At 45.7% G+C, this 26,229-nt stretch overlaps 1 protein-coding gene across 2 annotated transcripts in view; it reads right to left on the bottom strand.

Annotated features, from left to right (window-relative positions):
* The window catches only part of FCHSD2 (FCH and double SH3 domains 2), a 138,507-nt gene that overhangs the window by 97,731 nt on the left and 14,547 nt on the right, over positions 1 to 26,229 (bottom strand). For both annotated transcript variants that reach the window (XM_084296568.1, XM_084296569.1), the window contains exon 3: positions 12,489 to 12,534. In XM_084296568.1, the coding sequence (XP_084152694.1) occupies positions 12,489 to 12,534 (46 nt within the window). The remainder of the gene's footprint in view (positions 1 to 12,488; positions 12,535 to 26,229) is intronic.

Genomic DNA, 26,229 nt, shown 5'->3' with positions numbered 1-26,229 from the left:
TATACTGCTAGTGGAATGAAGGGCAGTATGAGGATCTGTCTAGCAGAAAACACAGAATAAGGTCTGAAAAAGCAAAAAACGGATAGGAGGAGTAAATCAGTGTAATCATCAAAATGTTTTACTGATGCTGATGTCACTGATTTATTGGTCAATACCTGAGAATGTGTGCTCAATGTAACAGAAGTGCAGATAGTTTAATACACTGAAATTTCCCGATATAAAGCTTATCACAGACTCATTTTTTTAATGAAAATGGAAAATATTGAAAAAAAACCTTCCAATTTCCCAAGTACTGCAGGCCATCTGCGACTAACGGGATACAAACCAGTGAAGGCTACAAAACACAGGGAAGTAGCAACAATTTGAAGAGAGCTAAGAAAATAATCAAGCCCATTTTTGCTGAAACTGCAAGAAACTAAACCACGCTACGCTTCCACTCTTTCATACTCGTAATTAGGAGATCGGCTCGCAATTATGAGTTTTATGTGGTTAGGATGGATGCTGGAACACAAATTTCTTTTCCACGTTGACTTCAATTTCGTACCGTGCTTCAAGCACAATGCTGAAATTCATCCCAATATCATCATTATTTGTATAGCTAAGGCAACTGACAGCTTCTTTTGCCTGCCCAAATTCCACAAACCAGGTTAAAACCTTTTACCTAGGCAGCTATAAACATCAGCGAGTGCTTTGAGCACCGCCCTGGGGGGTTCTGTTTTACCGTGGGGACAGTGCCAGCCCTGCCGACGATGCCACCCGGCGATCCGAACTACACGGATGGTGGAAAAGAAGCCAGAAGCACGTGGGCAGGATGCTCTCCGATGGTATTTCCTACACCATGACCCACAGAGGAGGCTCAGCACCTGTAGGGGATGTATAGCAGGCCACGTATTTCCACACCGTGTCCCCCCAAAAAAACCCTAGTCGTTTATTCCTATCTTTGCCGGAGCAGCAAGAGCTACAGAGAGCAGCAGGCACTCGCTCGCCCGGATCGTATGGGCAAGACTTCTCTGCTGTTAGCACGTCTGTCAGATCAGCAGAGCATCTTTTCTCCCTCTGCAGCTGCCATTTGGACTCCTCTCCTGGCCTGAGCAACCTTACATTTCCTCTCTCCCTCCTCTTTCTCGGGAGGGTAGGCAGGGCTGGCCGATAAAAGGCCTTTTATCTGGATAAAACCGAACAAGTCAGCCACTGTATGCACGGGGTCTTCCACTGAATAATCATTTACGGTAGATTTGACTTAAACATTCTCTCCCTGTGTTGTTTTTCTTAAAGCTGTCAACACATTCGGGTTTGTGCAGGTCTCCAAGCGCGACTTCCAGGGCTGCGAAGGGGAAGAAGGGAGCATAGATTTTAAAAATAGTGAAGAACACGCTTACTGTACCCTTTAAAGTAATCCTCGGTCTAAGACAAACAGCTGTAGCGGCCAAAAAATCTGCCCAGTTTACCTTACATCCATCTAACAAACCGCTGGGCGTCAAACAGAAAATCTGGATCACTGGGTCAGGGACAGCTCTCGAACAGAAAGGCTGAAAGGTGCCTCCTGCAGAAATATACCCAAATATCGTGCCAACACGCGGACAAATTAACGTATTTTGGGTGTTGTACTGCGGGTTAAAGGAGCTCTGAATTGATTTTGTTGTTGTTGTTCACCAGTGAAGGCTGTACCCTCGGAAAGTTATGGTAACGTGAGCTGAGAGATATGAAAAGTCCGACTACTCTGAGATTTCACCACCTAAAATACATGGAGATTGGTTAGACATAGTCCCAAAATCCTCTGGTTACTATGTAGGAGGTGGAATCAGACATTCAGCCCTACAGAAGAAAGGAATAAGTCCTTATTCCTATAGGAATAAGTCCTATAAACTGGCTTACAGATGTTATACAAACAGTTGAGCATCAGAAGAATTAACCCGCTGAACAAACCACCTGAACCTGAATTAAAATGAAGAGTGAAGCTCCACGTACCTTCATTTCTGCATGGATTCTTTTTTATATACAAACATTTTCATTTTAGTGACACTCTCCGGAGCACCGTTTAATTTGGTGACTGCTGCCTCCCTTAAATGATGGCCTTCCAGTTGTAAAGGAGAAGAGGCTCGTTAGGTAAAACAGCAGCGTTATGCTGAAATGCAAAAGATTCCTTTTTTTTGTTTGTTTTAATTGATGGTTTCAGAACAAATCCAGTGCATAAATGCAAAGACAAGACAAAAGAGTGTTAAAAGACAAATGGCTTTTGCCTTGTTTATGGTGTGCTAGAATATGGAGAAAGGGATGACGAGGAGGTGCTCACGCTCCAAATATTTACCTTGAAATACGCATTCATAGAAGGTTTGAGGATCTTTGAAGACCACCTAGTCCATTTGTAGGTGCCTTGACAGCTTACAGGTCTTCGCACACGAGTCTCGGGTGCATTTCCCAGCCCCGAGGAAAAGTGACACCACCCCAAAAGCTGACACCACCCCAAAAAGTGATGAGGATGGGGGGAAGGGAAGGGAAGGGAAGGGAAGGGAAGGGAAGGGAAGGGAAGGGAAGGGAAGGGAAGGGAAGGGAAGGGAAGGGAAGGGAAGGGAAGGGAAGGGAAGGGAAGGGAAGGGAAGGGAAGGGAAGGGAAGGGAAGGGAAGGGAAGGGAAGGGAAGGGAAGGGAAGGGAAGGGAAGGGAAGGGAAGGGAAGGGAAGGGAAGGGAAGGGAAGGGAAGGGAAGGGAAGGGCAGCCTCCCTGAACCTTCACGCTAGACATGCTTGGAGCAGGATTTTGGACCAGATGATCTCCAGCCATCCTTCCCACCCTAAATTATCCCGAGTCTAAAAGTGGGAGTAGAAACACAGAGAAGAGCCCAATGTCCTTCATCCCTCAACCTCCTTTGTCCCTCTCCCCTTGCCTGCTTCCATCCCCATCCTTCACAGCAGCTTTCTCCCTACACACGTGGCCCCGACACATTGCTTCAATGCATTTTTGACTCATTTTCCCTCATCTTTTACCCCACTCCAGCCACATCCTCTTACAGCACCCCAGGAACATCACAGGGATAATCCTAGGAAGCAGGAATTAGCTTTTGACCAAGGAAGGCACAAGACTGGGATGAAACAAAAGGCTGCTAAAACCAGGTTGCAATAACCTCTCCCCACACACCAAAAAAAGGAAAGAGGGAAAAGGCCCTCAAAAACCAGCGAGACAGCGCAGGACAGGAGTGAAAGGGCTGTGAAAACACGCCTGGATTAAAGGATTAAGGTTCCTGTTGGATCCTAAAGGATTTTAGGACAGACCTATGACTCGGTGCGGGTACCGCTACGACTCTGGAGGCCCGAAGTTTCCACTGGGTTTATTTTTAAAGCTCGGAGCCGTGCCTAGCCTGCCCTCTTAAATCATAGGAAAGAGCACGGCAGATAGCGGGAAGGATGACTGGTTGGGCTGAACGCGTTAAAAAAAGAAATTGAGCTTCTTGGGGAATTGAAAAAAAAAAAAAAAGAAGCCAAAATGCCAATGCGGTTCAAGGAAAAAAAAAAAAAGACACACACACAAGCTACAGTGCAGAGAACAGTGATGCTCACAGAAGCAGCTCACAGATAACTCCCCGGGCTGAAAGACACACTGCCCGCTTCACCGAAACGAGGAGAAGGAGTCAAAAAGGAGCAGCTTTTAGGGGCGCCGTCCCTTCATCGGGATGCGAAGCGTTTCCACGTATCAAAATTCCAGGCAGGGGGAGCTTACGAGGGCAGGAACTGGAAAGAAAAATAACAGCTAAAAGCCAGCCCGGAGAAAGCTGCCTGCATCGTTTCAGCAAAAAAAAGAAATAAAATAAAAAATGTAGTTTCTTTATGAAGGGCTGGCTTTGTGGAAACGACGTCGGTCTAAGCTTAACAACCCCTTTACAAGGAACTAGGTGTTTTCACTGAAAATAAAAGCTGACAGTCCACCTCTGTTCCTAGAGAAATACTGGTTTAACTTCAGGAATTCCACAAAACCCCGCAGAAGATGGCAGGTTTTACAAAAACGACAAGCTTTTCGGAATTATTTTTTTTTAAATGGACAACTCTTTGGGTCTAAAGCATTTCAGATTGGCAGCCAGCGGCGAGACAAATCCTCGAGCTGCTACCTGACTTTGTCCCCCACCCTCGAAGCGTTGACATGCGGCTCTTGGAGGACGACAAGTCCATGAAATGACTACCCAAGAAATCTACATCAGGACAGAAAGGCACCCATAATATTGTTGGGAACGTCACATGCAGACCCATAGCCTTTGTTACACGCTGGGTATATTATATTAAACATTAAACGGGCGTTTAATATAGACAATCCTAAAGAGCTGCTTGTTTGGCAGCAAAAAGGGGAGCGTGCACGAAGAGGCTGGGCTGTGACAAGAGCAGAATAGGATGGATAATCCCATTATAACACCTGATTTGTCAAACCGGGCTCGACAAGTTCTTCTAACTTTCACAATGGTGCCCGTAACCATTTATGAAACGGAGCAGACCGCTGCTTTGTGGCGTGCCCGGCCGCTGATTCTCCATGCTTTGTTGGGAAGAATGGCTTGAATAGCTCCCAAAAGCCTTTCCACTTCATCTTCTTCCACCCCTCGCTGATGCCCTGTTGTTTCCAGCGGTGCTTGGCTACAAGAGGACGGGACACAAAGGTGGCACGGAGCAGGTGGTGTCCTTCTGGAGCCAGCAAGCCCTGCTGCCACGTTACACGGCACCAGCTTCCTTGGCCATGAAGTCAAAGCATGGTTTGGGTTGGAAAGGACCTCAAAGATCATCCGGTTCCAACCCCCTGCCATGGGCAGGGATGCCAACCTCTAGATCAGGTTGGCCAAGGCTCCAACCTACCTGGTCTTGAGCGCCTCCAAGGATGGGGCATCCACAGCTTCTCTGGGCAACATTTTCCAGTGCCCCACCTCCCTCTGAATGAAGAATTTCCTCCTAACCTCTAATCTAAATCTCTCCTTTTTTATTTTAAGGCCATTCCCCCTTGCCCTGCCATGATCTGAGCAACGAGTCACTCTCCATCTTTTGTCCAAGTCCCCTTCAAGGATAGAAAAGCCTCAACGAGGTCACCCCAGAGCCTGCACGCAGTCCCTACCAAATTGAAGATTTTTAAGGAAAATTGCAAGGAAAAAAATAGACACTTCTTTAGAATGGTTGCTCATCAATACATACATACTTTTGATAGCCTGGACTGGAAAAAAAAAAGTTTCCTCTTACTTTTGCATCTGGACTGAATGAATCCAAAGCACTTCCAGAGGCCTCCATGGATAATCCAGAAGAAATGTTATAAAATAAATGATGGCGTAGAATAAAGATGAGTTTTTTGGGTCAAGGAGGTGCTTCAAAAATACTTTTTCCCTGGTAGAAAGTGTTCCTCCAGGAAAAGGGTCCAGAAACTATTGCTAGCTGCAGGCCACCTCGAGCTAGGAAAACGTTGGATCATACAATTTCTAAAACCTTATTTATTAAACAGAAAAACAAAGCACACAGCATGACAACTGCTCAGACTTCTACACAGAAGAATGATTAAGTTCTTGGACTGGAAGCCAGGGATTCTTTATAGATCATTGATTTTGACCTCAGTAACTTGTGTAAACAGAGGAGGGCTCGAAGATATGCAACAATTCTCTCTTTTTGAAATAATTCTCCCAAAAATGAGAAAAACGACCAAAACTAACAGCAAGGAAAAACACAGAGAGTCCAGAATGAATAAATTTTTCACATAACTAAACAAAAGCCACAATTAACGTAGAAGGATTTAAGAGAAGAGACACAAAATGGAAAAGGGAGGAAATGAAGGCTACTGAGAAACTCAGAGGGGAAAGTGGGAAATGCTGGCTGATGGAGTGATGGACAAGGACAGGGAAGGGGAATGAGCTGTATTCGTGTTCCCTACATCTCCACTATCAGGGGCAGAGATTAGATTTATAAATGGACTTTGGAGACACAAACAGGTCAGTACCTATATTCCATAAAGTCCCTGTTTGCTTATGTTTCTAACGCAAAACAATCCATTAGTACCATGGAGAACGTGCAAATAGAAAACTCTGACACAAAGCTCACACCTTAAAAGAGAAAACTTCACAAACTGATGTTTATTTCTATAAATGTTGTAATACCAATTAGCCAAAAGACAAGACAGATGTCCATGGACATGGTCTCTCTCATTTAAGAAGAAAGATAAACGTTTTGGCCAACTGGTTTCTGTTGTTTGCAAGAATGAGAGCTAATATTTCTATTCAAACCCACTCGTGAATATCTCCCACCATTTCCAGTGTATTATAGTTGTAGGTTAGTAGGTGAAGCTTGCCGACCTATTATACATTAATGAGGTAGACGACAGATTTTCATAAAGCATTTGTCTTAGTACCTAATTAAACTTTAATTTCAAAACAAGACTGGGTAACAATAACTAAGGCTTCACAGCTGTCAAAAAAAATTATTTGCCTACGAAGAGATTTTCGGAAAGCAGCACAGCACGTTGAGGGGTTGGAACGGGACGATCTTTAAGGTCCCTTCCAACCCAAACCATTCTGTGATTGTGTTTACTCAAAGAGCCTGAGATGATTTTCTGCACAGCTGGGCTCGACCAGCCCAAGCCCACAGGGCAGGAAGGGCAGGGAAGTTCCCAGAGCTGAAAATTCAGATCAGACCTTGCATTACGGGACTCCAGCGGCTGTTATCTCTGTCCAGGTAAGGAGTGAGCTTTCCTAAGCCATCCGCAAGCACTGCAGGGAGCAGCTGAAGCTGGAAAAAGGCTTTGCATTTGCAGAGAGCCTCCCTCCAGGCGCTGGGATGGAGAGGCTGTGGCTCTGGCTTGGGAGAACATTCAGCAGCGCTGGGGGCAAAACTGTGGTTTTCCTATTTGGTAAAAAGAACCACTGAGAAGTCATTAAAATGCTGTGCAATGCTACTGAAAAAAACACCCCCCGCAGAACAAAGCTGCCTCAAACCTACAGCCATGCTTTGGACCTCCAGGATCACTTCTCGCTGTCAGCACGAACCTGGCTGCCCGAGCTCCCTGAAGATATCCAGGACAGCACGCTGCAGATAACAAGATACCTGCTCTTCTCAAAAGCAGGACTGTATGGAGAAAACTCAAAAAAAAATTAAAAAGTTATTTTTTAAAAATATTTTTCATCTTCTTAAACAGGAATGAGAAAGCTGACACCTGCAGAAAATGCAGCAAGATCACTGAAAGAAGATTTTACTGATTTTTTTTCCCCTAATATCTCCTACAGAAAGCTTGGAAATGCAAGGAGGATACACCTGAGAAAGACTTCAAAGCAATTTGCTGTCTTCCATGCAGCTGCTGTCAAGTACACCACGATGCAGACCTGCTCCTCTCGCTGCCCAGTAGGGAAATTTGTGGTGCACAGACTGCTCACCTGCTACACGCAGAAGTTTCTCTGCGGAGGAACTGCAGAACAAGAGCCAAATTTCTCCAAAAGATAAGCCTGAGAAGCACTGGTCTCCATACGCACGCTAATTCTCAGCTAAACTCCTCCTCTCGTGATCTGGAGGAGAGAAGTCAGAGCTCTTAGCTCCCTACAAGATGAAATGTGCCCATACATCTTCCCCCAAAAAAACACCCTTCAAAGGCTGACCTCGCAGGTGTTTATCTTAAAGCCCTGCTTAATTACTACAGTCATCAATTTCAGACCTACAGCATAAATAAGACGAGTGTCTTAATTACTGCAGACATCCTTTAGAGAGAGATTTCCCGCGGCAGCAGACCTCGTACCATCCTCCTAGGATATCCTCGAGCCCATCACTTAAAGCAAGCTGCTGACCGCTCGATCCAAGGCTGCTGCTCATCTGTCCCCAAGCCAGGGACCCACCCTTAAAATCCACAATCCCTTCCTGCTCTGAGGCCACGGTAAGCTCTTGTCTCCTTTGGGAAGAAAAAGAAAACAAACGGACTAGCAGCAAGCTGCTTGTAGGGTCTCCAAGGTGGCTACCTCACGTTTATTTGACCCCAGCCCAGTGGGAGTTGGAGGGGAGCTGCTTTCACCTCCAGTTTTTTTCTGTTCAAAACCCATCCTCAGATTGTGCTCACCAAGCTGCCACCTGGGACTTCTGATTCATCCTGGGAAACTTGTGTTTGGGTTTACCAAGCTCTCCCCAAGCCTCCCAGATGCTGCTGTCCCTGTGTGGTGCCTGCCATCCTCCCCCTCTTACCATTCCTGCCGTATCTGCCCAGCTCCTCAGCTTCCTTGAAAATCAGTTTGCTCCACCTGGTGTAACAGAATAATAGCAGAACAGGAGACAGCTTCCCTTTCAAGAAAGAAAAGTGTAATCTCCACTAAAGCACGGCTTACCTCTTTCTGATACGCCAGCACAGGCACTGTAGCAATAAAATAAAATAATGAAATGCTTGTACAGCTCCTCTGTAAACCTCAAAGCCTTTTACAAAGCAAGGGAAGAACAAGGATTGGAATTCTACACCTGAAGCAAACGTTGCATTAATTGTCAAAGGCTTCTGTTTAAAAAGAAATTCAGAAGACCAAGGATCTACTTCCTATTTCTAAGAGACATAAGTTATATATCCTACGAGACATAAGATAAAAGTTGCCCAAGTTAATTCAGTTTCTCTAATTCCTTTATAGGGAAATATTGCCCCATTTCTAGTATTCTCATTACAATGAGATACCAGTTCATTTTTGCAAAGGTTTGGACTACCCGGTAAAAAACAAAGAAAAAAAAAAAGAATCACAGCGCAAATTAGTAAGAAAGGGGCTGGATGGTAAAATCTCTTTTTAACTCTCAGAACGTTAATCTGTTGAAAAATTATTAAAAAGGGTCACTGCCTCTTGATTAGAGCAGTGCAGCATCGTTTTCAGAAGACACTAAGATAAGGGTCAGCTTCCATCTTCTGAATTCAACCAACAGAAAAGCGATGTAGCAGGAAGAGTCAGCACCTATTTGGGCACTGCAGCCCATATATAGATATCGGATACCTAAATAATATGTATGTAATGTATTATTTTTGTGCTTTGTGGCTGCATTTTATACACACGTACACAGAAGATGCTGCTGGAATGCTGCACAGTTTTATTACTTCCTAGGAAATAGGTATTCACTTTCCTGATGCCTTGAAAAAAAGTGCTTCTCTAGTCGTGCAAAGCGAGGAGAAGCTGCCAGAGGTAATCATAGTATCTGCTTACATCCACCCTTCCTCTTACCTTCACGGTTCCTCCCCTCCACCCTCTTACTCTGGCAGGCTGCTTCTTCCTTGGGCATTTATTTCACATTATTTTAAGTCTCCTCTCCTGGTTATTGCCACTGATGTGCACAGCACCGAAGGACGAGCTTATGCTTCACTCATAACCAAGAAAAATGCATGGATGTGAACTGTACCACCCTTCTTTCCCCCGTTTTTAAAACATTTTTCACGTATCAAGTTTCTCTTTGCGCCAGGCTAAGCAACGAGAAGGAATCAACACCGAGTGACCTGTCCGCTCCCTCCAGATCACAGATAAGGCACCTCCTCTTACCGAGCACGTCTCTTCAACGTTAATCTGATCTCCATTAAAACAGAGAGGAAAAAAAATAGTGTTTTGTTTTCTTTTTTTTTTTTTTTTTTTTAAATCTGAGCAGAAACTTCTACTTGCAACTCAGTTCTGCAGCTGCCAGCGTGGTCTCTCCTCTTTCTACAGCACAGATGTCTCCAGTTTAGGTAGCAGTTAGCAGCTGAGTTGGCACGTGCTGGAACAAGCAGCACATTTCACAGCTCGAGCACTTTCCAGGTATTTGCAAGCTCCAAGAGATCCGAGAGATACACCCCAGGTCGGTTGCCTCGAGTCACATTGTGCTCCGGAGAGCAAGGACAGCTAAATATCAAGCACAACCAAACCGTGACAAGGAAGGCAGAAAAGAAAATAAAGTCTTAGAAAGACTGACATCTAATAGGAAGTGTTAAATAATAATAAAAAATAGAGATGTAATTATGGGCTCCCCCCAAAAATCTCCATTTTATCTATTTGATATGCTAGGTAAAACAGGTGGGATTTTTTTGTTTGTTGTTTCTGGGTTTAGTTTTTGTTTTTTTTTTTTTTTTTTACTAGATAGCTGCAAATGCACATTGACCAAGTTCTGCTTTTATAGAATATTTAGAATATTTAGCCGCTGATTTCAGCTGGCTTATTAATCGTGGAGCATAGCTAATAATAATAGCTAATAATCATGGAGAATAGCTAATAATAATACAGTATTGCAATTTAAATGCTATTACTAGGAATACTATTAATGGAAAATGAGAGGCTTTACATACTCTGAAGTCCGAATATCACGATAAGCCTTTAAGCACATATTAAATAACGCTGAAAACCCGAGCAAAGAGCTGAGTGTGTTTGTAACACGTCTAGAAAGGGCCCCAGGACTGCAACAGTGGGGTCAGCTCATCCCATTCCTCCCATCCGTACCATGCAGAGTCTGGAAAAGTCAGTTAATAAACAGAAAAAAGCTCAAAAAAAAAAAGGTTGGAGGGTAACAGGTAACAATATGGCGAAAAAGGCTAAAAACTCCTGGTAGGATAAGGCACGGAGCGATTTACATACAAATCCCGTAATTCATCACATCCACCCGAGCCACTTCCCATGTAATTAGGGATAAAGTCTAAACACTGAGCCGGGGTGTTTTTACTAATGTTCGTGCAGGTTCTCCCCATCCACACAAAAGCACACTGTATAAAATCTTGGCACCCCAGCCCAGCGCATCGGAATAAATGGGTTTTCTTAAACCAACAAAGCCTTCGGTTTTGGAAAGTTATGGGAAACTTATTTTTACTGTCCGCCCTTCCACTTTATTTATTTTTTTGAAGCTTGCCAAAAACGTCCTCGGTTAAATATCCCGAGCAGCTCCCTGCGAGACGATCTTAAAAAAAAAAAAAAAAAGGTTTCGAAATCTTGCTTCAGGAACTGGCTACGGAGAATTTCCAGCTCCCTTTAAACCCGGCCGAAATGGAACCTCCTGCAGTCGGTGACTATGACTCCGTGTTTATTTTGAGTGCAGTTTCCCTCACCAGAAGGCTTTATGTGAAAATTTGTTGCCGTCTCAAGAACAGGAATCCTTCTTCACGCCCAGGAAACGCCCAGTGCTGTTCTTGAACTTATCGGGGACGAGGAGGTGATCCCACAGGGCTTCATTCTTGGGAGCAGCCATCCGACGAGCCCCCGGTGCTGCAGCTGGACTGCTGGAAATGCTGGGGGTTTGTTGGTTGGTTTGTTTTTAAATGCACGCATCTGAAAGCCTCGCTTGTTGAGACTGAGCCTTCCAAATCGGAGAACTTAATTATTTTCCAGCTTCCCGAGACCTCCCTTCAGCAAACACCAAAAAAGCCTCCGCGTATAAAAACCCTTTCCAGCGTAGACCATTTGTGATTGACCTCAACTCCTCCACGTCATAACAAAAGAAATCACTACAGGATACCCGTTTTTAATCAAAGCTTCATTCAGCAGCTATCGATTCTGCTGCATTTAATCAAATGAAGTGCAAATGCCAACGTGATCGATGCAAATTCACGCCAAGAACTGGAGCACCAACGCCTGCAGAGCCTTGTACCACCACCACGAGCGCTCAGATGAAGCTCAGCACCCGTCCCACTTGGCTCACTTACAACTTAATTACTTTTTATATTTATAATTTATTTATAATTATATTTTTATATGCAACAACTTAATTATTTTTTTTTCCTGATACCACGTTAATTTAACCCATAGATCAGGGCTGGAAGCGTCCTAGTGCCAACCCGTGCTCTCAGACTCCACCTCTGCCCCAGAATCCACAACATCAGGCACATCTCCAGCTGTATTTATTGTACGTTAAGCTCCACAAATTCCCTCGCTTGTATTTTCTTCTACTTTTAACCTATTTTAAAATAACGTATTTTTAATCTGTTGTACTTGAACGTGAGCTCTAGGAGCCCTTACTGTCAGTTAAGCAGGCAGCTGCCCCTTCTTGGATGCTTTCTAATTTTGGAGCAAGGGAGAAAAAAAATCCAATCCTCCCTCCTTTCTGACAAATAAAGCAAAATTCACTCCACTCCCTATCCCAAGCGTTAGGTCAAATCTGGTGGCTCTTATTCCAGCTGAATGGGAAGCTGCCCTTTCTGAAGAATGTAGATGTTCATTTACTTTGGACCAGATTCGCCAGAACACATTTCTTCTCCAGCTGACCTGATTTTACCGCTTACTCAAACTTTGCACCAACTTCTGAGAAAGCCTGAAAGCATCGATTGACTTTCACGGAACAATTTTTAAGATGTCAAAAACCTTTTCTTTTACCCAAGAGCTTCCACAAGCCCAAGTGTCCACAAAAACACAGGATGGGCTTAACTCCTGAAGAAGCAAACCGCCTGCTTCAGAATTTCAACGGGTTCTTCGTGCTAAGCAGCGTAAGGAAAGGATACACGACAAAAATATACTCAGTGAGAAGTCTGCTAATGAATAAATCGCCTCCAGAGAACAATGCCATAGACGTGAAATTTAATCCAGGACCTTACCTGTGCATATTCTTTCTCAATGGCAGCTCTTTTCTGACTGAACGCTCTGAAAAACAAAAAAAGTTGGGGAAAAAAGCCATTAATACATGCAGCAATACACTACAAATTCAATAATTTACTCAGAAGGAGTTTGTGCTAGGAAGTCTTTACAGTCAGATGAGCAACTAAAAAGCAAAATTGTTTGACAGCTGTGTACCAGCAGCCTAGCAACTCGTGCATATGTGGAGTCCGCACGCAGTGTTCACATTTCCAAGTTTTCCTGGACAAATTCAGTTCCCAGGGCTACCGTGTAAATACCATTTACTTCATTAAAGGCTCATCAGCTTTCCCCTGGTACAGCCCAGGGAAGAATTTGGTGGGAGAGGATTTGGCTTCGTGCATCTAGGCTTTAAAAACACAGCCGTATTGCTTCAACGTAGTGTTTTGTGCCTGCAGCTGGGGACACGAGGCTCGTGAAGCCCTCGTGGGGCCCCAGCCACGTCCTGGTTTGCCCATCGTCACCTCTACATCACGTCAGAGCCGCTCAGCTCAAGGCATTTTTGTGTCGTCGGTGGCTTGGTGTCATTCCACGTGCAGCCAAGAGCACAAGAAAACCTGATTTTGTTTAAATTAATTACACGATAATTATGGTGGCTAAGAAAACAATCCTCAGGAACATCCTGTAACGAGGTTAACACCAATAAACACAAACGAAATGAGTTCTGAGCAGGCTTTCTGCTCCTGCCTTTCGCCCCCAAAGAGCACCCAGGGCATGACAGGCTCGGCCAGCACAACGCAAAGCAAGATCCCAAAGGCAAGGGGAGAGCTCAAAACTCTTCCAAGATCCACGAGATCCCCAAAGAGCTGGCCCTATTTCAGCACTGACAACGTCCCCGTGCAGCACAGTTGCCCAGCCGTGCCAGGTGAAGGTTCAGATGCTCGTAGAGAACCCTCTTTGTAAATATTTAAGGTGTTTAATGCGCTACAAACCCATTTATTTCAGGTCTTCCAGTTCCCAAGTCCAATATCCCAGCCAGTTCAGCAAGCACGCCTGAAAACACAATTCCCTTTTCAAAAGGATTTGACTTTTACAAGCACAAATGGCTTCAGAGGTAGCTACGAGGAATACCCAGAATATGTTATCCACACTGCAAAGGTAACGAAACGAGCAGCCGACTTCAAACCCTAAATCTGGGAAGACTGCAAGGCAAAGGCCGTTATTTTCTAATTCTCAGCTAATCTTATTTGGAAACATATAATCAGAGCTAAATGCTGGGGGATAGTCGGTTTACACAAAGCGTGGATTTGGAGCCGTGTATTTCACCACGAGGCTGTTTTTTTTTTTTTTTTTTCTTTCCATACAAAACAAATTCCACTTAAACTAATTGCATAACAATAATCGTGACAGGCTGGAAGCGTAAGATATCCCCTATAAACCTTCCATATTAAGAGGTTTACACTGGAGAAGAAAAAACAAAAGCCTTCAACCGGCCCCGGTATAGAATTACAAAATACCATGCAAATCAAATTTACCCACAAAACCGACAGAAATTTTGGCCTCGGACTTGGCACGCCTGCAAGCTCCGGCACGAAGAAAAAGCCCCGTGCGGTAGCAGCTCCGTAAAGGAGCAACGTTTTAGAGCAGTTTTAGGTTTTGCCCTGTAAAACCCTGCTCAAAATTAAAATAAATAAATAAAAGAGGCGGCAAGACGTCACGTCATTCAGTTTGTACAACACCGAAGCTGGTGTTTGATCTGTGTTTGGGGGAATAACAAAAAATGGGAAGCGCTGCAAGGCTGGCAGCATCAGCCATCTGCATTCCTTGAAGCTGCTCCGTGCTGCTTTGTGACTGCATTTCCCTCGATTAGTCAAACACAAAGCTGGTTTTAACCTCGGGACAGTTTATCCAGGAATCCTTTTATGACACCATAAATACATCACAAAACACGCAGAGATATGAGACCGAAGGTAGGCAGATTTCCCAGGAGAAATTATTTCTAGCAGAAGACAAGAAAGGTTCCCTAATAAATGCATCGTGTTTTCTTAGCTAGGGAAACTGGAAAATTTTCCTGTGAGCATCTGGGATGGGATGTTCTTACCCTCACTGTCAGTCAGGACGGACAAGTTCATTCACATCAGGAAACGTTTGGCTCCCGACGTTAATAAAATGCTCTGCTACTGGAATGGTTTTAAGGAATCTGTTAGTGGGTCTGCAGGAAAGCAGTGATATTTAGGGTTTCTTTCAACTAGGATGTATTAACAGCTATTAATACACTCACAAACTAATGGTTAATTAAATCTAAGAGATGTTAGACTAATTGTGCACGCAGGAATGTTCAGGTTTTGTTTCTGCACAGTAATTCCTAAGCACTGGCTCTATCCTGCGACCATTCTCATGCACTATGCTTATTTTCTTGCTCCCACCAAAACCAGCTCAGAGGCATTTCAACTCCTTGTCTGTTTAGAAAGACAACAAGAAAGAATAAATGCAATGAAGTTCGACAATATTTGGTGTATACTCTCAAGCTCTGCCCATCTAACATTTTCACTACGATGCTTGCCACGATCCTCATATTGCAAGGAAATCCTGACTTAGCCCCTTAAGTCTCCAAAAATGAAAAAAAAGGCAATAAAAATTACACTCAACAGCAGGACAAGCTGCCACTGTGTAAAAACCATCGTGTTATTCCACATTCAGAGGGCAACCAGGCAACTGTCTTTAAAAGAGCCTGCAGCTAGGGAACACCACTGCGCGCCCGGGGAGGGAAGTCTCAGCCAAATCTCATCGGGGAAGTTTTCCCAATGGTTTCAACACAGGAGATCTAAAACTGAGAGGCAATGCCAGCCTCCCACATCATTTCCTCGCATGCTGCTGCCTACAGATACTCACTCGGCTTCCTGATATGGCTGGGAAGGACGAACCTAAGCCTGGAGGGATTACCAAGATACGCTTCTTGCAAAGCGTGACCAGGAGAAGTGGTCAAGTGGCAGCAAGCGGCCAAAACGCAAGCAGTGATCTCTCCAAAATGATTAGTGTGGCAACGAGAGCCACAGGTGGGGCTGGAAAGGACTTCTCTTCCAGACTAAATACTGGTGGTATGAGTATCTGAAGAGGAGGAGGATGGAAGTGGTTCTGCTACACAGTAGGACTTGACCCACCGACATCTCTCCGGTACGTTTCTCACTCTCAGGTATTTAAAGCACTCACCAACAAATAATTTAAAACAAGAAATGCAATGAAAAGTCCAGGTGCATTTGAAAGTTTTCACCATAAAGAAGCTTAACACCACGGAGTTTAGGTGGAATGACGCACGAAGGCGACGTCCTGCGGGGCTGTCAGGGTCACTGGTGGGTGGCTGTCCCCTGGGGTGGCATCACCCAAAGCTCCCATTTTCATAGAAATCCGTGCTTTAACACTGCAATGTACATTAATGCTTAGCCAGTCACACAAATCTGAGGATGAAAGTCGCAGACTACGCGTTAAAAAACAAAGCACGGTGACGGTGAATTACCCTATATATTAAAAAGCTCATTTAGCGACGTTTAGAAAGCTATGCAGCTAGACAAAATGTAAAAAGACACTTTATGTACAGGTCTACATGCATAAATAAGGATTAAAAATAAAAGGAGGACTGAATTTGTGTATGGTGAACATATTTCCACTTGAAGGCTGAGAAACTCAACAGCAAGCCAAGCAGTGACCTGAACCACATCTGGAACGAGTCGCCGTGAGAAGTCAGGGCACACGATGGTCAAAATCCAGATGAAGAATTGGTACAACTCACCCAGCAGGAGCAGTTTGTGTTGATACAGTTTTTGGGCTGTGGATATTTGTGTTAATTGTTGGGGAATTTTACTGAAAAAAATAAAAAAAAACCTACAACGTTAACATCAAACGCAAAGGACTTGAAAGTGTGCAAATCAGCAGCACATCTGAAACCTCCCAAAATATTCAGCCATAGCAATGCACCTGTTTTCACTGACCTTGACCTGAGAGTCTCCAGTGAGCGCTAACAAAAGGAAGGAGCAGCAAAGGAGCCGACACAGCCAGCTCTGGAGACAAGATCTCCCGCGTCAGCAAAATGTGCGGCACGGAATTGACACTTTCAGCACCATTCATCCGAAAGACGAAGAAAGGAGATGGGTCTGGGGGGAATTACACACGCACACCCTTCACGGTGTAGCTCTTCAAGCTCTTCTTTTTATTCTGTAATGCTAACAGAAGCGGAATGGCAAAGACAGCATCATTTTCTCCTTGCCAAGCTCACTCAGTTGACAAAGTAAAATGCATGTTGAAGATGCAGATCAATGGAGTAGGTCTGCAAAGCTCCAATACAGTAAGAAAAAGGATGGAAAAAAGAAAAGAAAAACTGAAGAAATAACAGGTTTTGCATTGTTCTAATTTTTCTTTTTAGGTGTAATTTCAAAATTCAGTTTTAAATGATCCCATTTACCCCATCAAGTGGGGTCAAAGTCAAGAATCGCAGAGCACCTTGCAACTCATTTTACATTAAATCAATCCAAAGCGCAAGGAGGTGAATCAGCAAGTAGGAAGATACCCAAAATTTCCAGCTCCCCCCAAAAACAGGTCAAGAATAATTCATGACATCTGGGATTATGCCAGCAGAAAGCTAAGAGTTCCCAATTCCTCCCTATAATATAGGGAGTGCAAGCGCACACAGTGGGCAACGATGCCCCAGCTACTACTACATTGATTTATTTTAATTATTTTTTTTTTTTTAAGATGAAAGGAAACACACATTCCTAGTAACATTAAAATAAAAAGTAGAAGCTGAATGTTTTATTTTATTTTTAAATCAACCCAACCCACACACACCGGCAGAGGCAACCCCAGAAAAAGTGAACGCCAAAATTCTGTGCCAGGGAAGAATCGGGCAGGTGCTTGCTTCGAAGTGTTCAGTCTTTTTGTAGCATTTTGGAGAAGAGCCGACCAAAAATCACTACGGAACAGCCTCAAAACCACCTACTTAGCAGTGAATAAATGCATGAACGCAGTCTCTCGGCAGAAAAAGTCCCGATGCACCTCAAAAAAAAAATCAACCTGCCTGTGACAAGTTGAAGTGCAGCGTTAGACATCAATTCCCTGCCTCCCTCAACAGACAAAGGGATCCAGAACGCCTTTTACTACGCTAAGATGTATTTGGTGATGGAAAGTGTTTATTCTGAGCAATGGAAACAGATCCCAAGACATTGGTGACAGCAACTACAACGCAGGTGAAATATTTACGCGCAAGATGGCATCGAGGGCTGCTTCCAGCTGTCTGCACTTTCATTTTTTATTTTTTCCTTCGAGGTGAGGCTGTCACATCCATGCTGCCATCAACGTGGCCTCTCCTCCAGCATATCTGGCAAGCAAAACACCGAAAAGCAGAGCAGGAGGTGGCCCCCACGGGGCACAGTGCTGCCGCACCCGGCCCTGGCTGGATGCAGAGGGCCAGCTGCCAGCAGGACTTTGTCCTGCTCCCCGTCACGCCAATGGGGCCGTCCTGCCAGCTTCCCACCCACCTTCCCGGCCGCTTATCGGTGTCCCCAGCTACAAAAGTGCTGCAGGAGATTGTCTTGAAAGCCTTGATGAAGTCCACGTGTTCAGCCGCTGCTCCTTTCACGGCCAAGGCCGCCTCAGGCAGCAGCTGAGGCGTCCCAGATTCTTCCCCACCCCAAACCCCCCCAGATCCCTCAGCCGCTCCTCACAGGTCCTTTACTCAAAGATTTTCTCAAAGCATTCGCTTTGGGGTCGCTGGCGATGAGGCATCCCAAAATGGCGGGCTCACACCAGGCCATGTGGGAGTTTGGCGCTGCCCTGTTCTGGATTTACCACCTCTGCGCCTTCCTGAAGCTGTTCCTGGTGGCAATAACCTTGTGTCCTGTGGGACAGGGATTTTGGAGGATGCTACTTTTTGGGAAGCCCCAAGAGGGAAGGGGTTGGTGGCTCTTGTAGGGCCATGAGCCTTCCCTCAGTCCTCATAGCACAGGAGTATGAGGTGGGATGCCTCAGCCCCACAGAGCACCACCTCAAGGCCCAAAAGCTGTAAAAATCGACTCAAATCTTCCCCTATAATGTTGAAAGGGGAGTGTGCCCCCAGCTTTGGCCCCGGGGGAGCTTCCTAAGGAGGGGGCTGCAGAGTGGCTGCATTTCAGCAGCCCAAACCCCAAAACTGGGGGAAGTTTTTCAGTCCTGGTCAGGAAACCTTAGTGAAGCCGGTCAGCTGGAGGCAGGAGGGCACTGCCTGCATCTGCTGCTGGAGATTTCTGTAGGGAAATGGTTCATTTCCCAGTGAAACACATCCAAAAAATCCTGTATTTTCCTAACTTCCTCTTAGTATCCATCAAATCAAGGGCTCAGACTTGGTTGTAACGTTCCCAAAAGATCAGATCTCATCTCAGCCTAACTAAAAAAAGCCTAACTTGCGTCCCAGGCCCTTCCCCAGCTTCGGAGCCCTTCTCTGGCCACGCTCCAGGGCCTCGATGTCCTTCTGGGAGTGACGGGCCCAAAGCTGAACCCAGCACTCGAGGGGCAGCCTCACCAGGGGGACGAGCACCTCCCTGGCCCTGCTGGCCCCACTGCTCTTGTTGAGCTCATCACCCACCTGAAGGCCCCATCCCATTTTCCCCAGTAAGGTGGGAAACACCCCATAACGAATCACTATCACATAATTAAACACATGCTTTAGTTGGGTTCTTAATTTAATGACAGGTGTGTCACAAACCAAGTTGCTCCTCCAGGAGCCCCCGTACATGCAGGGCCAGGCTGCATTAATATTCCCTTTCTGCATCCAGCAGAGACAAAGCTCACCTCCCCACAGCCATAATTAATCCCCCAAAATGCTTCATCACGACGAGACTCTCGGATGCCACACGTTAATAACCTCCCCTTCGTTTATTTTGTTTACCCCAAGCAGAATTACCACTACTGAGGCATTTCAAACGACACGCATGAAATCCCAGGCATCCGAAGGATGAATTATATTTACCGAAAAGCACCGATTTCACGTTATCTGTACACACACACCCCTCAGAAGCAGCAGCTGGAGCTGGGTTATTCAGATGAGAAACGTGCTTCTAATGAGGGGGCTCCTGTTAGCTCCAATGCAGCAGGCAAGCGCACGTGTGGCTCTTCAAAGAAGGGAAAGAGCAGGGCCCGCTTCAAAGAGGCGACTTAAAGCACTGCACACAGCGGAGGGAGGATGAGCAGAAGGGATTTTCATCACACAGTCCCCATGGCTTCACACCAGAGAGTTTTGTAGGGTGGGGAGTTGACGTGGGCACGCCAAGGGCTGGCTTTCCCTCTTCCAAGGGAAACTTGTCTCAACTGAGGCAACGCTGTCGATGGAAGGCAGGAACAGAAGCATCTCGGTGCCTACAGCATCAGAAGTCACTGCCAGCGTTGTGGTTCAACGCAAATAGCTGACGGGCAACTGGAAAGCTCTCTGAGCTTCCTCAGGTTTATGGGAAGTTGGGAAGTTCAGACACAGCATCAGCAGAATGCAAAAAATGGATATTTAAGGGGAGAATTACCCTCCCTACCCTCGATGCTGTGCTCGATGCACCCCAGGGTACGGTCCTGGCCCTCCAGGCATGCTGCTCTTCTTCAATCCAGATAAAAGAAGGGCTCGTCCGGGATTTGAACCCGGGACCTCTCGCACCCTAAGCGAGAATCATACCCCTAGACCAACGAGCCGCCGCGATATTGCTCCTTTGAGCACGCGTTACGCCTTCCAGAACAGAAAACCAAAGCAATTGGGTTACGTGGCCTTACAGGGTGACGTTAGCCTGCACCACACAGCTGTAATTACGCCAGCCTGAGATTTTGGAGAAGGCTCAGTGCTTCTGCTGAAACCAGCAGTAACCTCCTCCTGTCCTCAGCGGCCAGCTGCAGAGTCACAGGGGACATGATTAGCACTAAAAAACAGCCTAAAACCCCCCAAAAAACCTCCAAACCCTTTTAGGTATGTCCACAAGCTACTACATGCGACTACATACACATTGCTCTGCTCTTTTTCTGCATGTTGGAAGCAACACACAGCCCAGAGCCTGCCATCTGGCAGCAGATCAGACCGAAGGCTGGCTTATCCTGATCACAAAAACCACAATAAACTGGTCAAAAGAGCAGCTAAAACCATAGCACACCGGTTTGAGCAGTCACCGGTTTCCTGTTGACTCTTCAGCTGAAAAAAAAAAAAGAAAACCCAGACACTACCTGCTTTTTAAATGAAAGTCTAACTTGAAAATCCGTACTGCACTCAGTGTTAGGGCGTTGCTTCTATTAATGACATGTGAAGCTCACAGAAGATTGATCCATTGATAAACATCAATAAAAGGAAACGTATTTGACACATCTGCATCGAAAAGTGTGAGAAAGCAGCCTTAGTGACCACACGCAGCTGATTTTCACCTCTTCTAGCCAGAAGATGCTTCCTGCCACAATTTCTGCTCGCCCACCATGCTCACACCGATCAGACAATGCTGGTGGCATTGCACTGACACACCAAAAACCACCCAAGGACAAAGCACACAGCCTGAATTCTGCTGCAATGCTTTTATCATGATGAACAGTTTGTTTTTTCCAACTACCTTTGTGCCAACACCGCCAGCTCCAAGAACAGGGCAAAGGAGCTCACGCGTCTGTGTCCATCCATCCAACTGGCTCAACTTGGCGCACAGACAAATTCGTTTTAGATATTCTACACTAGTCAGTGGGATTTTTTTCTTGTCCAAGCAGGCTACGGGGACATTTCCTTCCCAAATCAACCTGGAAAATAGAAGAGGTAGAGAAATCCCCGCTAGGAAGTGGTTCAAAGGCTCTGGATGCAAGGAGGCATCACGTTTCTTTCTCAGCATGCATAGGGGAGATCAATTTCCACCTAATTCAGCATATATAAAAGAATTAACTCCTTTATAAAAACCCATTACTTGAATGAAACAGATCCCTTCCTAGAACTGTCACTGTTTTATAAACACACACTTTAACCTTCCAGGTTGATTTGATAAAGCAGAGTCAGCAGCATTTTTATCAGGGAGCAAAAGTCTGGACCCCTCAGCGCACACATTTCTGTGCTGGGTTGGAGCGATACCAGCACTGCTACTCGTGTTCTGAAGACTCCGTACCACTCATTAAATAACCTCTAAAATAAACCACTGCCCCGATTTGAGTACGAAGCATCACTGTTAAAACAGTTTTTCTGCTTAGATTTGGTTCGGCTTCATTTCTCTGACCTTCAGCTAACCTCGCTGCCTGACACGTCGGCGTGAGGTTGGTCACCAGCCACTTCTGCTTGGAGATCCACACACACCGTTTTTCCCCAGGTCTCGTAGAAAGATGTTCATCAGCATTCCTATCAGAGCACATCTTGGCTCTGGGGACTTGTTCTTGTACCACAGGCACCCCATTTTTACCCACAAGGAATCTGTGAGCCACCACAAGAAGCCAGCATTGCCCTGGCTTCACCGACAGCAAGTTGTGCCTGACGGATCTGGTGGCCTTCTGCGATGGGGTGACTGCACCAGTCAACGAGGGAAGACCGAGCAATGTCATCTACCTGGACTTCTGTCCTTTGACATGGTCCCACGTGACTTCTTGGTCTCCAAATTGGAAAGGGATGGATTTGAAGGGTGGGTCACTGAGTGGATAAGGAGTTGGGTTGATGGTCAACAGCTCCATGCCCAGGTGGAGGCCGGTGACGAGCGGTGTCCCTCAGGGGTCCGTCTTGGGACCAGTGCTGCTTAATATCTTCATCAATGACACAGATGATGGGATCGAGTGCACCCTCAGCAAGTCTGCAGATGACACTGAGCGTCCAGAGGGCCAGGAAGGTGATCAGAGGGCTGGAGCACCTCTCACTGCCACCTTTCAGTACTTGAGGAGGTCTTACAAAAAGATGGAGGACTCTTTACTCATGTAGATAATGACAGGACTAGGAGGAATGGTCTTAAACCAAAAGAGGATAGATTTAGATTAGACATTAGGATGAAATTCTAGGGTGGTGAAGCAGTGAACAGGTTGCCCAGAGGAGCTGTGGATGCCCCATCCCTGGAGGTGTTCAAGATCAGGTTGGACAGAGCCTTGGCCAACAAGATTTAGTGGGTGGCATCCTTGCCCATGGCAGGGGGTTGGAGTTAAACAACCTTTAAGGTCTCTTCCAACCCGAGCCATTCCATTATTTCCTGCCTGGGAATCAACTTGAGGTCTGCCTGTGTCAAGGACACCTTGAAGCTCCTAAGGAACGGGTATCTGTAGCATCAAGAAACTCCCAGCTTGCTGAGTCAGGAAATTCAGCAGCCTCACTGCAGGCCACACGCTTCTCGGAGCTCGCTGCCAAGTCACCCCTCAGCTCAGCGTGCTTGTCCAGTGCTCTGACAAGTGTAAAAGCAAAAAAAAAAAAAGTGGATTTTCCTGAAACTGGATTTTCACATACGTGCTCTTCGCATCCTCTTCAGGAGTAAGTCTGAAAATATTCAGCCCTTCTGACTGACGACTCAAGCAGCTCTTCTCTCCTTCACGCACCCTTCACCACGACACACGTCTCCCTTTCCAGTTTTCCCCAAGCAAATAGCAGCTGCCAGATCTGCCCAGCCCTTTTATAGCCGGGTACACAAACTTTCCCCGGCGGATTCAACCCCTGCAGAACATTTCACCACCCTCGAGGAGTCCCGCTCCGTATTTCCACTCCTCTTCTGCTCCGCAGAGGGTTTACAGTAACTCACCGAACGCATCTCCGTGTTGCGATGAGAAGTACCCTTTTCCTGCTACTCCAACTCATTATTTCGGGCAGCTTTGCTCCAGCTTGTCCTTCGGAGTGTTTACTCTTGAAGTAGCCACTTATTCTCCACTAAGATAAACTACGCTAAAGGAAAATGCTCTTGAATGTAAACAGAGATATTACAGCAGAAGGCATTTCAGCCAATTTGGAGAAAATCTGCTTCTAACTTACATCAGCACGGAGTAAAACGCGTAACAAAAACCTGGAAGGGAGGCAGAGCAAGAAACCATACCCTCTTATCACCATCCCTGACATGGAGCATAACCGTTTCTAAACATAGCCACAGGTCTTCATCCTCCTCCTGGATGCAGGAGGATCCCGAGGGAATTCAAGCAGAGCAAGCTTCACCTGCAAGAAACGCGTGGCAGCAAACTGCAAGCCTGAATCTCGGCCATCTTATTGCAGGAGCAGGTCTCCTGTAAACACAGAGCCAAGCAGCTCCCCTTATCTCCTGCAGACAAACTCCTCCAAGCGACCTTGGCACACGGCTTTACGAGCGATCAGCTGCTGTTCCCTGGCAATTTGTGCTTCCACCTGCATTTCATTCCAAGGAGGAAAAAAAAAAAAAAAAAGCAGAACTAATTTACCTGCTCTCTGGCTCTGGTTATGCAAGGCAAGCTGCTGAACCGGCACGGGTCAGCGGGTGCAAGTTTGGGTGTTCTTTACAAGGTGCATAACGCACGGGTTTGTTATAAATATAAGTGAAAGGGGTTTTAACGCAGTATATATGACACACCCAGTCACAAAGTTCTTCATTTTAAACTAAAAATTGATATTCTGAATTCTTGGTGCAATAGTGGAATCGTAGGAAAGATCCCAGAGTCATTAGGGTTGGAAAAGCCCTTCAAGATCACCTGCTCCAACCACCCCCTACCACCAATGTCACCACCAAGCCCTGTCCCCAAGCACCACGTCCAACCTCTCCTCGAACACCCCCAGGGACGGGGACTCCCCCACCTCCCTGGGCAGCACAAAGCCACGAGCACAGACCCGGGTTCAAACAGATATCGATGATTTTGTCAGCTCTTGGCCTTCCACTTGATCAGGAGCTTCTCCTTCCTAAAGATCAGGAGCTTCTCCTCCCTCCCTAAAGCCATCAAAAATTACTAAGCAATTTTCTTCCTCGCTTCAGTTTCAAGCACGCTTTTAGCCTGGCATTTTATTACGCATTAAAACGCTCTGATCCCCACCGCCTGCGACAAACGACTCTCTTAAAGCATGAAACATCCTTAACTCGTGCCCGAACAATGATCCTCTAGCAATGCACACGGGGGAAAAAAAAATAAAAAATCCAGACAACATTAAACAGCGAGAAACGCACCCACCATAAATCACAGCGCTGTACAGTTTGGGATTAGGATGAGTTGCCACTAGCAACAGAGCCCAAAAAAAGAAATCAATTCTCTCCCTATATATAGAGAGAGTCCTCGGAGCCTGCAACGGAGTCAATGTTTTCAGCAATTTGTCTCGGGGAGGTATTAGCAAGCCAGCGTGTGAGCGGAGAAACATGACAGCCAGACGCAAAACAACCCTAAAACAAGGTTTTTTCTCCCTTTAAACAGAATAATAATAAAAAAGAACAACTGGAAAGATGCTGATGAGAGCGAATATTTCATTCTCCCTCTTCATAATAAAGGCAGGCAGTCTTTACAGCAGCAGTGTTTACAATAAATATGACAAGTGGTTTTCTAGCTGACGTGCATCTCAAATTATCACTGATCTTTTTTTTTTTTTGCTTTAAATGGGGAAACCAAACAATAAAAGAGACAATTTGGACACATGCAAAGGTATTTCTGCTGACGGCTTACCCAGAACTGATTCGTCACATTCAGCGTGATTTGGTGTTTCTCGAAATACCAGCACGTTGTAATTCCGAGGTTACTGAGAGCTGCAAGAAAACGGGGGTGTGACAAGTCCCTTTGATCCCCCCCCCCAGCACCTTTCATCATCCAGGCAGCTCGCTTCAGCCTGGAGCTGCAAAATGTTTTGCGGGAGGCAGCGACAGAGATCTCACCTTGCTCATCTGTCACATTTTGGGGATCTTGAAGGCGCCTCCCAGCTTCATTACAAACATTTCCTTCCTTCCTTTACCTTTAGTTTCAACGCATCCACTTTTTCTGTAAATAATGCACTTCACAAGGCTACGTTTTCAGCAGCATTGACAGAAGTCAAATGCTTTGTTTTAATTCATACAACAAGAATTACCATCACGTTTTTTCCTCGTAAAAGGCAGATGCTGTCCTAGCAGTGCACGTCCCATATCCTGGGTTAGTTTTATTCATTTTTTTGGGGAGTGCTTTTTAGTAATCCACTGGAAATACGCAGTCCAAACTGTAAAAGTTATCTGTAGGTAATTTATCTGTATCTTGGGTTATTCCTTATGAAGTTCCTTATGAAGTTTTGGGGTGGGAACACAAGATAAAACTGACAACAACTGGAGGAAAGGAAGGAATTTCAGGTGGTGTCACCCCAAAAGCCAGGTGAACCAACCCAGCTTACATCTCTGAATGCAGATCTCAGAGTAAGAAGGCAGATTCACCACGCAGCTCTGATGAAATGCTGCTGGTCACAGGGTTTTTTTGGGATATTCAGCCTGGTCATACAACAGATGCAGGAATGGGATCCCTCAGGCACTCAGAAATGCGGTTTGCACGACCATCCTCACCACCAACCTCTTACCAAAGCCTTTCCCAGCCAAAATAATTCAATGCTACATCGTTGTTAGAGGCTGTGCTCCACACACATCATGGAAAATCAAGGATCTCTGCCACTGTGAGCACCTGTTCCAGCCAAGCCTCAGTAAAGTCCCCCTGTTCCCAGCTATTTGGGGATTTCCACCTTCTCTGAGCCAGGTGGGACTTGGAAGAAGCCACAAGAGAGACACCAAAACTGCCCCCAAATTCGGGAAGCACGGTTCTTTGTGGCAATAAAGAGCAAAGGAACAAAGCACGCTCCTGGAGGCAGAGCACCTGCTGGGTAGAAAG

The sequence above is a fragment of the Netta rufina genome (assembly GCF_964035555.1).
Source record: "Netta rufina genome assembly, chromosome: 1".
Taxonomy (NCBI): Eukaryota; Metazoa; Chordata; class Aves; order Anseriformes; family Anatidae; genus Netta; species Netta rufina.
This window is presented reverse-complemented; position numbering and strand designations above follow the sequence as displayed.